Source organism: Scylla paramamosain, chromosome 32 (genome assembly GCF_035594125.1).
Source record: "Scylla paramamosain isolate STU-SP2022 chromosome 32, ASM3559412v1, whole genome shotgun sequence".
Taxonomy (NCBI): domain Eukaryota; kingdom Metazoa; phylum Arthropoda; class Malacostraca; order Decapoda; family Portunidae; genus Scylla; species Scylla paramamosain.
The window spans coordinates 1331319-1343754 of record NC_087182.1 but is presented as its reverse complement, the minus strand read 5'-3'; the positions used below and the strand labels follow the sequence as shown (position 1 = coordinate 1343754).

Below are 12436 nucleotides of genomic sequence, written 5' to 3'. Positions count from 1 at the left end.
CTCTCTCTCTCTCTCTCTCTCTCGCTCGGCTCCTCCCGCCTTCGCTTCCCACCTCTTCCCGGCTCTTCCCGCCTCTTCCCGCCTCCTCTTCGCTCCTCCTCCCTCCTCTCCCTGGTCTTTTGAAGCCTCTTTCCGTCTCTTCCTGACTCATCCCCCCTCTTCCCGCCTCTTTCTGACCCCTCCCACCTCTTCCGGCCTCCTCCAATTACTTCCCGCCTCCTTCCCCCTCTTCCTCCTGCATCCTCCTCTCGTCTCTCCCCCCTGCGTCTCCCCCTCTTCTCGGCTCCTCCTTCTGCCTTCTCTTCTCTCCTCTTCAAGCCTCTTCTCGCCTCCTCCCACCCCTTCCTCCGGCTTCTTCGCTCCTCCTCCCGCCTCCTCTTCCCGCCTCCTCCTCCCGCCTCGCTTCCCGCTGGCTCTAAGAAGCATCACTGTCTACATATTCACGGTGAGCCTTGTGTTGTCTCCGAAATGCTTGTTCTTATTTTTGTTTTGGTAGGTCGAAATTGGATTTGATGTCACTTGTTGCTCTCTCTCTCTCTCTCTCTCTCTCTCTCTCTCTCTCTCTCTCTCTCTCTCTCTCTCTCTCTCTCTCTCTCTCTCTCTCTCTCTTTGAAGTTTGCGTTTTCTCTACGTCAAAGTGTGTGTTTCTGTGTGTGTGTGTGTGTGTGTGTGTGTGTGTGTGTGTGTGTGTGTGTGTGTGTGTGTGTGTGTGTGTAAAAAAGTACATTCTTTTTCCTACGGGTTTGGAAAATTTTCACATAGTCTTAGTATTATGTCTTACAATTGCCTCTTTCTTTTTTTTTTTTTAATAAGTTAAGTTGGGATCGTAAACAAAATAAGTTAAACAAATTGTGATGCTAAGTTAAGTAAGCTGGATAAGTTCAGTTGTCATTCTATAAGTTAAGTTCTGATCCCAAATAAAATAAGATAAAAAAGTCATGATTCTAAGTAAACTTGTGACCCTGAGTTAAATAAGTTGAATAAGTCAAATTGTGAGTCTTAGTTAGGTTAGTGAAATTTTGATCGTAGGTAAAGTAAGGTAATTAAGTTGTGACTAAGTAAAATAAGAAAAATAAGTTGATTCCAAGTTGTGATATTAAGTAAGGTAAATAAGATGTGATTCTGAATAAAATAAGTAAGTTGATTCTAAGTTAAGAAAGATAAATAAGTTTTAATTCTAAGTAAAATAAGAAAAATAAGTTGATTGTAAGTTGTGATCCCAAGTTAAATAAGATATAAAACTTGCGAGTTTAAATTAAATAAGCTAAGCCGTGATATAAAAGTTGTGAATTTAAGTCAAGCTAGGCCGTAATACTAAGTTAAATTGTAATCACCGTTAGGTTGTGATAAGTTAGTCAGTGTCACGCATCCTGCCATCAAACGAGGCACGGAGGTTCATTATGCATCAGTCACCTCGCGATTATATTCGGATTTGGAACCATTTGGAACCACGCGCTCTGTTGGTCTTTGGAAATAAGGGTGTTTTGATGACTCGTGGAGGGGGCTTGTGGGTAAAGACCTCTCTCTCTCTCTCTCTCTCTCTCTCTCTCTCTCTCTCTCTCTCTCTCTCTCTCTCTCTCTCTCTCTCTCTCTCTCTCTCTCTCAGTGGTTCATTTGAGAGAGAGAGAGAGAGAGAGAGAGAGAGTAGCAGACAGACTGTCATACAAACGGACAGGTCAGTCACACACACACACACACACACACACACACACACACACACACACACACACACACACACACACACACACACACACACACACACACACACACACACACACACACACACACACACACACACACACTTGACAGACGCACCCACAAAAGATTGACACGTTGACACACACACACACACACACACACACACACACACACACACACACACACACACACACACACACACACACACACACACACACACACACACACACACACACACACACACACACACACAGGGGAGAGAGAGAGAGAGAGAGAGAGAGAGAGAGAGAGAGAGAGAGAGAGAGAGAGAGAGAGAGAGAGAGAGAGAAACAGATACATGGACTGGATCCGAAGGAAAAGGTATTGCAAACCTTCGAACTTAAATGGAGAAAGTTGTTGGGAGGGAGAGAGAGAGAGAGAGAGAGAGAGAGAGAGAGAGAGAGAGAGAGAGAGAGAATTTGATTTTCCTCTCTCTCTCTCTCTCTCTCTCTCTCTCTCTCTCTCTCTCTCTCTCTCTCTCTCTCTCTCTCTCTCTCTCTCTCTCTCTCTCTCACTATAGCCTCTTCCTTGGCAGATACCACCACTGCCACCACCACCACCACCACCTCTGACAAAACATTATTTCATAAAACCTTCATTTAGAACCAGCAACTTCCATTTAAACTTTGTATCTTCTTTTGGCTTTTCTTTTTAAGGAGTGAGAAATTATGGGCCTTTTTCCCCGTTTTTTGTCCTTTGGCCTGTCTTATTTTTGCGTTAGAAATAAACTGATGACTAACTAAATAAATAACTGAATAAATAAGTGAATAAGTGATTGAGTGATTAATGAACTGAATACCTGATAAAGCTGACAGACTAACTATGTAGCTAACTGATTTACTCACTAACTAATTAACAAATTGACTGACTGATGATCCAATTTCCTAACTAACTAACCAACTAAGTCACACACACTCACTCACCAACCAACCAACCAACTCACTCACTCACTCACTCACTCACTCACTCACTCACACCATACACCACCACCACCACCACCATTGCAATTCACCAACAAGCCTTTAAGTTCAGGAAAAGAGATGTCCAGAAAGAAAAAAATAAATGTAGTCAAACCCGACTGTTACTTTCAACCTCACACACGCGACATCTGGCGGCGGACGAGGCAGCGCGGCATCAAACGACACACACACGCACTTTTCTGACTCCCCAAGTGGATAAAATTAATTGAAACTGAAAGATGCGCCGCGAAATAAGGCCGTTTAATATTGGCTGATGGTGTAGGTAATTACCCAGCCCAGCCGCATTATGTCTGCGTTAACACTCCGCTGAGTATTAATGAGACGCTTCCCGGGATGAGATCAGGTTCACTTTGGGTTCAGTCGCGCGTTACTCGTGTCGCCGTGTGATGGTTCTGGTTCGTGGTTTGTGGTTTTTAGTGGTCGTGAAGGTTCGCCCGCTTCTTTGAACCTGTGAACCTGTACCTGTGGACCTGTGAACCTGTGAACCTGCTCGTGTGGTGACAGTTACGAGTACGACTGTTTTAGGTTAGGTTATTATTATTATTATTACTATTTTTATTGTTATTATTGTTATGAAAATGGTCGTTCTATTCTAATCTTCGGATTCATGAGTCTGGAAACTTATCTGTACCTGTAAACTAATCCAAACTCAGTCATAAACTCCAGTAGAAAAAGGGAACAACTAAACCAAAATAGAAGACAACATGGCAAAGTACAGCAGTTGGCCGGAAGCATCTGTATATATCATGTAGTAAAGGCAGAAGAGAGAGAAACTGGGCGCCTTGATATACGTAGGCCAGAGTGACACTACCAGACCTTCTCCAGCACAACACAGCACCTGATAAACGACTATATTCTGAAAAGCTTCTGCATCGCACCTCTACTACTTTCAAAAGGCTCTACTTTAGATGGTTACACGGGTTTTTAAGGATGTTTTTTTACGTTTGTAGTGATGGAGGAACACTCTTAGAGAACCCGCCTAATTATCTGTGGCCTTAGAAAATAGTCGTGGTGAAAGTACAAGGGTTTTCAAGAGTGATTTTACGTTTCTATTGACAGATTAACAAGGTTACCACATTATCAACCAGAGAAACACTCTTGAGAACCCGGCTAATCACGCTGCGGGCTTTGAAAACAGTCGTAGTGAGAGAGCAAAGCCTTTCAGAATACGGCCCATAGACACATAGCTGCTCCGTGACAGATAAAGAAGAGGCGAGACTAACCTGAGATGCCGTCGTAGGTCCACCACATCTCCCAGTTCCACCCTAGACCGACGCCCGCATCTGAAACACATAGATAAATAAATAGATAGATGTTTTATTGACCACACCAAACAAATTATACAAGGCATGCAGAAATGGTCCATCAGAAATATACATAAGATGAAAACTAAGCCACAAATCACGAGCAAATTGAAATATCCTTACGTATATTGAAAGTATTCTTTGTATAGCTCCGCAAAAATCATCTCTCATTGTGCTAGGAAAAAAAAAACACAGGGAGGAGTGAGGGAGGCCAATGAGGGTGAGGGAGGCGCGGGTAGCAGACGGGGGTGGAAGAATGATGCTAATGGCTGGGCGTAATCCAATAGAAGGCACATTGGAGTAAATACTGAAGGTGATTGGCAGGTTTTCAATCAGTGTTCCCGACATTTGTTGTAAGTTAATGTGTGAATAACAGAGAGAATGCATGGTAAGTACTGCCACTTTGGGAGATTGGATGTATTATGTGTTTCTATCTACTCTCTCTCTCTCTCTCTCTCTCTCTCTCTCTCTCTCTCTCTCTCTCTCTCTCTCTCTCTCTCTCTCTCTCTCTCTCTCCAAAAATCTCTTAACCATTTTTTTTTCTCTACTTTATTTTCCTTTGCACAGTATCTTCTTACTCTCCTCTCCTCTATCTCGTTTCTAAATTCTTCCTCTCTCCTTTTTCTCTCTTCAAAATTCAAATATACTTTTACCCTTTCTCTTCATTCTCTCCTCAAAACTCCACAACTCTCTCTTTCCTCTCCTGTCAGTTCATCTTTCCTTCACTGTGGTGGCGAGGACTGAGCGACGTGAGAGTGGTTTCCCCGTCCCCCTCCTCTCCCTCTCCCTGATGCATGGCTGAAAGTAACCGGCTTGTGTTTAACAAGACTAATTATAACCAAGCACTGTGGCCACGATTTTTCCGCGCTGACTGCAAGAACGTAATGAAGATTTATAGATAGCGGCGGGAAAACGTTATTTACCTTTGAGTTATGAGCTTTGCAAGTGGATATAAGTGAGTAATTAAGTGCTAACTGGCGGTGCGGCGTCCCTCTTGACCACGTGACCACCACCACCACCACCACCAGTCGCGGGAGGTGATGGTGGACGAGATGTGTGAAGGGTGTGAAGTAATCTGTGCTCGTGTTGGGAAACGCTTTGTTCTCTCATCAGTATAGTTCTCAGTGCATACGGAGATGGTTGTTCTGGTTCTCTTGAAACCTGAAAACTCCGATATCACGAAAACATCCCTGAAAACTCCAGTATCACATAAAACCGTCTCTAGAATCGCGAAAACATCCTTAAAACTCCAGTGTCACGTAAAACTGTCTCTAGAATCACGAAGACATCCTTGAAAACTCCAGTGTCACGTAAAACTGTCTCTAGAATCACGAAAACATCCTTAAAACTCCAGTGTCACGTAAAACTGTCTCTAGAATCACGAAGACATCCTTGAAAACTCCAGTATCACGTAAAACTGTCTCTAGAATCGCGAAAACATCCTTAAAACTCCAGTATCACGTAAAACTGTCCCTAGAATCACGAAAACATCCTTGAAAACTCCAGTATCACATAAAACTGTCTCTAGAATCGCGAAAACAGCCTTGAAAACTCCAATATCACGTAAAACTGTCCCTAGAATCACAAGATCCTTAAATAAAACTCCGATATTTTACGCTACAGCATGTTTTAAGTGAGATGACATGCTAAGGTCTGTGGTAAGTGTCGGATCGATTATTGTACGTATATTACCAACTAATGATGTAGAATCCGTGTTAAACTATCCTTAGAACCACGAAAGCACCTTTGAAAACTCTGGTATATTACGCTACAGCCTGTTCAAAGTGAGATGTGATGGTTGAAACATATGAGAAATTTTGGATGGACTTGTACATATGTTTCAGTGTCGTGTAAAGTCTGTGCCTCAGTTTCTCGCTAAATAACAAGCGTATACGGATAATATTTCGCTAAAGGACGTATTTTAGACAGCGCGGGTTGGTGACTGACGAGTGCCAATCATGGAGGCTTGAAGAAAACGAGAGATGAGGTGAGTAATGTTCTGTATTATTAGGAAGAAGAGGATTCATTGATTAACTTATTGATAGACTGATTTAACCCTTTAACAGCTAGACAATAACCACCAATAACCACCTTTAACCATCAACTTTTTTAGACTTTTCCTGTATATATATATTTTTTTTTTCGCCTTTTCCGTAGGGTTGGCGCCATGTACGAGTTTTCTCCAGTTGCTTCTGTCCCTTGCATCTTCCTCTGTGTTTCGTAACCTTTACAGCTGAACCACAATTCCATCCCTCTCACTCGCTGTCTTCCTTCGATCTTCTTCCTTCAACTGGTTTTCTCTAGACTTTTGTAATCGGTTCCTCGATTTCTGTTCTTACTTCTCAAAACTCGCAAACAGGACAGTTAACCTCAATTTCCCTCATTCGTCTTGTCTGTCTTCACGCAAACAATATTTACAACGCAGTGGAGGTTAACGAAGGGTGTTCATAGCAGTGTAAGTGTGTTAAGTCGCCGCTAGATGGCAGGATGCGTTCACGTCACATTTCCTATATACAAAGAAAACGGCGGTAAGTAAGAGACAAGGGGAAAAGGAAGGAAGGCCAGAAAGGTGTAGTAGGATTAAGCTGCAGTGTTGCCATGTTTTCGAAAGCTGGCGTGAAAGTTAGGCAGCACGTATGCAAACTACCACGAGTTTTAAACAGTTTTATAGCCCGGATTGTTCTGTTTACATATCTGCGAATACCGATTAGAATGTGTGCTTTACGACTATTGCAGTGTCCAGTGGAAGGAATGCATGCAGGGTTGCCGCGCCATGTACCGCCTCTGTTGATGCGCCATGTACCGCCCTTGGTTTGTGCCATTAACGCCTTTGTTTTGCTCCGTCTACCGCTTTTGTTTTGCGCCATTTACCTCCTTTCTTTTGCGCCGTTTACCTCCACGGGTCAGCTGTTGACGTGGGTTGATGGACATTTTTGAGATTGAAAAGTCGAAGGTTAAACGCTTGGAGAGGAAAATTTCATTGTTGTTCACTTGTTTTATTGGATTGTAGATCCTTACGAATTAGTTATTATTGTTTATTATTATTATTATTATTAGTAGTAGTAGTAGTAGTGGTAGTAGTAGTAGTAGTAGTTTTTATTACCAGTTATTAATCATCATATCAAAGCTACTACCACCACCACCACCGCCTCCCCCACTACTACTACTACTCACTCATGCTCCCAAATGATGAATAACTTAATTAACCTCTCTCTCTCTCTCTCTCTCTCTCTCTCTCTCTCTCTCTCTCTCTCTCTCTCTCTCTCTCTCTCTCTCTCTCTCTCTCTCTCAACATTTCATCATCGTGTTCTTCACAATAACAAAACACTAACTTCTCCTGGATCCTTCATAATCTGTTCAATTTAACGAAACAGGAATTCGGAGCGTCGCCAGGAACAAATCTTTTTACGAACCACCAATGAATCAACTCGGTGCTTCGCTCGGTGCTTCGCGAGTGTCGATCCCCCGGACAAAGCTTCGTTACGGCCGCAAATGAAGCAGAGTCGAGCGTCCAGAGACAATTGGCGCCCCATCTGTGAAGTTTGAGAGGCAAGTTCTTCGTCAGGTAATTGCGCCGTATTGTCTCACCTTTGCAAATATTGGATGGACGCTTGCCTCCCCGGTCGTTTCCTGAGTGAGTGCTTCGCGGGTCAAATGAATCCAAAGCAGTCGTGAGTGAGTGGCTCTGCGGTTCATAATGATGGTTCAAAGACTCGCTGAAGCTTTTTCCACGGTTCAGATATTGGTGTAGAGAAGGAAGTGGTTTTCAGATTGGTTGGTGAATGGGAATAGACGAATAAACGAATGGAGTCAAGAGTTGTAGTAATCAGGTGTGGATTCATTAAGGAAGAAGCCGTTAAGTCCTACACGTGGCAGTCTCTGTATGATAAAAACATGCTTTCCAATTCCCTCCCACCATCCACAAATGTAAATTCGTTTAATCTTCCTTTAAAGCTCCTGATTGGCTTTCCAATTCTCACCCATCATCCCCATCTGTAAATTCGTCTAATCTTCTTTTAAAATTCCTGATTGACTCGGTACTAACACGCACTAACAACCTGATTACCGAGTCCATTCTGTCCTATTCCATTCATGTACCGCTCTATTCGGGAAGCAATTTCTTACATTGATCTCCCTTTCATATCTAGTGAGGCTTGCAAAATGGGACTATATTTGTAATTTCCATTTCATTTATATTCAGACAGGGCGCGAGAGAGGCAGAAAAATACGTCGGCTTTTTACGACGCGAAGTGGAAAGAGTAATATGTGTCATTATGTTGCGAATTGATGACGGTAATTGATGTCAGGGCGTGTGTGTGTGTGTGTGTGTGTGTGTGTGTGTGTGTGTGTGTGTGTGTGTGCACGTAAGTATAAGAGAAGCATAAAACACACACCTACGTATACCTGGTCACAGTATTGCATTGTGAAGCACATTGGTGAAAAGAATCTATGTATACAACCATTGTTTTATAAGTGCTTGTGTGTGTTTAGGTATGTGTGTATGTATGAGTGTACCTACGTGTAAGAGAAGTACAAAACATGCACTTATCCCTCCCTAGTCATAATATGGAGTTATCAAGCACACTAGATAAAAAAAAAAAAAAAAAAATATATACTTTTTTTGTGCGTCTGTGTCTATATGTATGTGTGTGTGTGTGTGTGTGAGTATACGTACGTGTAAGAGAAGTACAAAACCCGTCTCTCTCGTCATAATACCGCGTTCTCAAGCACACTAGTAGAAAAAATTATATAACTATTTTTCTTCCTTGCGTTCGTACGTGTCTGTATGTATGAATGTACGTTTAAGAGAAGCATAACACGTACATACCTATCCCTCCGTTGTCAAGCACACTGTTAGAAGAGAAAATACACTAATTCTCTGTCTATCTCTATTTTTGTTCTGTATTGTTTCTGTAAAATCTGAACGCATGACCGGCTATTTTGGCGCGTAATTAGATTCCTTTATGTGATGCAGATTAATTGAGGATCCAGTACTCTCACAAAGGCAGCCGCGTGCACACACATTATTGAATTAAACTTTTATTGCGCCGATTTATCTTTTGTTCCTCTCTGACATTTTCCGGCGATCATAGATTTTAAATGAGTTGGAAGAGTGGTAGGGAGGAGGAGGAGGAGGAGGAGGAGGAGGAGGAGGAGAAGGAGAGGAGGAGGAAAAGTAGAAAGCGTAATACAAGTGAAAGGAATACAAAGGAAGACCAAATAATAGAATAAGGAATGGAGAGCACAAGTTAGGAATGGATTAAAGAAACGGAGGAGGAATGCAGATATGAAGAATGACAGATAAGAATAGAAAAAGGGAAGGAGGAAAGAAAGAACAGCATGAGGTAGGAACGGAGGGAAGGAAGGAGGGAGGAAGATAAGGAGGTAACAAGAGGAGGAATACCCAGCAGGAGCCTCCCCGGAACATCGCCTCAACCGCCTCTAATATTTATCCGATGTTTGGCCTGAGCATTACTTCCCTTGCATTAGATATGGCCTCTCAGTAGCTGCTTGGCTGCCTTGGGGGGTGGGTGTGTGCTTCGCGTCTCCCTGTAATACCCCCACGCCTCCAGCCCTCTCCCCTCCCCTTGTCTCTGTAGATTTCTTCCCCTCCCCTCCTCTCCTTTCCGATTCCTCCCCTCCCCTTGTCTCCTCTTACGTCTCATCACCCTCTTCCTTCTCTTAGTTTCCTCTCCTCTGCCAGTTCTCCTTTCCTCTCCCCTCTTTCCTCCTCCCCTATCCTCTTCTCCTCTCACTTATTTCCTCCTCTCCCCCTCCTCTCCCCTCACATTTCTCCCCGTTATCTAAATGCTTCGCTCCCTTATTCTCCTTGCTCCTCTCATCTCCCTTCCCGTCTCCCCTTTCCCCTCATCATCTCTCCCCTCTCATTCCCCTTTTCACGTTCATTTCCTGCTCTTCCCTTCCCTCGTACCTTTTCCCCTCCTCTCCATTCTGTGTCTCCCCTCTTTCTCCTTTTTCCCCTCTGTCCCTTTTTCTTCTTCCCCTGCTATCCTCGTTCTTAGTCTGAAATTATGTTCCAGGATTTGTTTGTTTGCTTGTTTTTTTTTAATTTTTTTCTTTGTTGCTGTGTTAGTGGATGGATTCTCTCTCTCTCTCTCTCTCTCTCTCTCTCTCTCTCTCTCTCTCTCTCTCTCTCTCTCTCTCTCTCTCTCTCTCTCTCTCTCTCTCTCTCTCTCTCTCATATTTCTTCACCCTTTAATTCCTCTCCTTTTTTTCTCACATCGCCTTGAAGAAATATAATTATAAGTCGTAAATCTTGAGGTGACCGTGAGAGAGAGAGAGAGAGAGAGAGAGAGAGAGAGAGAGAGAGAGAGAGAGAGAGAGAGAGGGAGGGAGAGTAAAAGGGAGAGGGGTCACTTCTCTCCATATCCTTGCTGACACATCACCTTACAGACACGTTGACTTCATTACTTGTGATTTGTGAGCCATTAGTGTTAGCGCCTTTCTAATACTTGGCATCGTATATTTTCCAGTCCTCTTTCATTTTCTATTCACGTTGACGCTCCTTTCTCCGCAATCCGTCTCTCAGTTGTGTCAGCTTAGTCTTGTTCTCGCTTAGTCCTGTTCTCTCTCCGTCCTATGTAAACGCAGTGCTGTTCTCTCTCTGTCCTATTGCGTCTCATTCCTTTTCCATTTTAGTTTCATTCCAGCTTTGTCCTATTCCAGGTCAGTCCTACCCTGTGTAACCTAGCCTACCCTAACCTAACTTAACCCAGCATAGCCAAACCAAACGAAACCAAACCTAACCTAGCCAAACCAAACCCAAACCTAAGGAAACCAAACCAAACTAAACTAAATCATTCTAAACTAAACCAAACCAAAGCAAACGTAAACCTAACCTAACCTAACCTTACCTAACCTAACCTAACCTAACCTAACCTTACCTAACCTAACCTAACCTAACCTAACCTTACCTTACCTTACCTAACCTAACCTAACCTAACCTAACCTAACCTTACCTTACCTTACCTTACCTAACCTAACCTAACCTAACCTAACCTAACCTAACCTAACCTTACCTTACCTTACCTTACCTTACCTTACCTTACCTTACCTTACCTTACCTTACCTTACCTTACCTTACCTTACCTTACCTAACCTAACCTAACCTAACCTTACCTTACCTTACCTTACCTAACTAACCTTACCTAACCTAACTAACCTAACTTAACCTAACTCAACCTATCCTAACCTAACCTAACCTAACCTATACTAACCTATACTAACCTAACCTAACCTAGCAAACGTAACCTAACCTAACAAACGTAACCGAACCTAACCTATCCTATCCTATCCTATCCTGTCCTATCCTAACTTAACCTATCCTAACCTAACCTAACCTAACCTAACCGAAGCTCCCTTGGCAGTGTTCCCGTGTGGGTCTTGGGTGCTGGACGGGGCAAGAAAGTGGTAGGCCTCACACAACAAAGGGCGACAAGAGAAGATTAATTGAGTATAATTAAACTCTAAACAGATGTGTGGTGTTTCTGCTTATGCCTTATTGTTGCTTTCTCGTGTTTAGTTTGTATAATGTTTTATTTTTCTTCTTTATGCACAATAGAGAGAGAAAGGAAAAAGAAAAACTATCTCCGGAAAAATGAAAAAAAAAAAAAAATAGTTAATTGCGTTTTCCAATTTTTTTTTTTACTTTTGTCATGGAGTCAAAACAAAGAAAAAAAAAGAATTAGCTTTTTTTTTTCTTTATGCACAATAGAGAGATCAAGGACAAAAACTAATTCAGGAAAAATTGAAGGCTATTTAATTGTGTGTTCCATACCATGGTGTCAAAACAAGAAGAGAAAAGAAACACAAGTAAATGCAAGAAAAAAATGAGGTGCTAATTAATTATCTTTACCAAAATGTTTTTTTTTTTTTTTTTTTTGTGGAATCAGTGCACGAAAAAAAAAAAATACAAACCATTACAAGTAGAAAATAAAAGCTAATTTATTATCCTTCCCTAACAAAAAAAAACAAGTAAATAAATAAATAAATAAATAAATAAATAATAAATAAATGAAAAAATAAATAAAAAATAATAATAATAATAACTTTTACTCACAGTACTTGGCGTTGTTTTGGCAATACGAGCTTATAAGTTTCTTTCTTCTTCTACCACTATTCAATAAAAAAAAAAAAATGAAACAGCAATAACAGCGTAACAATAACGCAGCACTCAGCAGGCAGAGTTTTATACTAATGCTTCACTCAGCGTCATCTGGCCACAATTTGTTCATATGCGTTTATTCGTGCCTCGTTTTGCTCTCCACGCGACGCAGGAACAACAAACGTAGCAATAATTCATGAGGCAACAGATGTAGGCAGTGGATGTTTCACGCCTGTTATATTCATGTTTTACTCAACGTCACCTGGCTACGTGTTGTTTTTGTGTGTGTG

At 42.0% G+C, this 12436-nt stretch overlaps 1 protein-coding gene across 1 annotated transcript in view; it reads right to left on the bottom strand.

Moving 5' to 3' along the window:
• The window catches only part of LOC135088998 (carbonic anhydrase-related protein 10-like), a 183403-nt gene that overhangs the window by 77645 nt on the left and 93322 nt on the right, over positions 1 to 12436 (bottom strand). The window contains exon 3 of the mRNA XM_063984115.1: positions 3941 to 4000. Coding sequence (XP_063840185.1) covers positions 3941 to 4000 — 60 coding nt within the window. The remainder of the gene's footprint in view (positions 1 to 3940; positions 4001 to 12436) is intronic.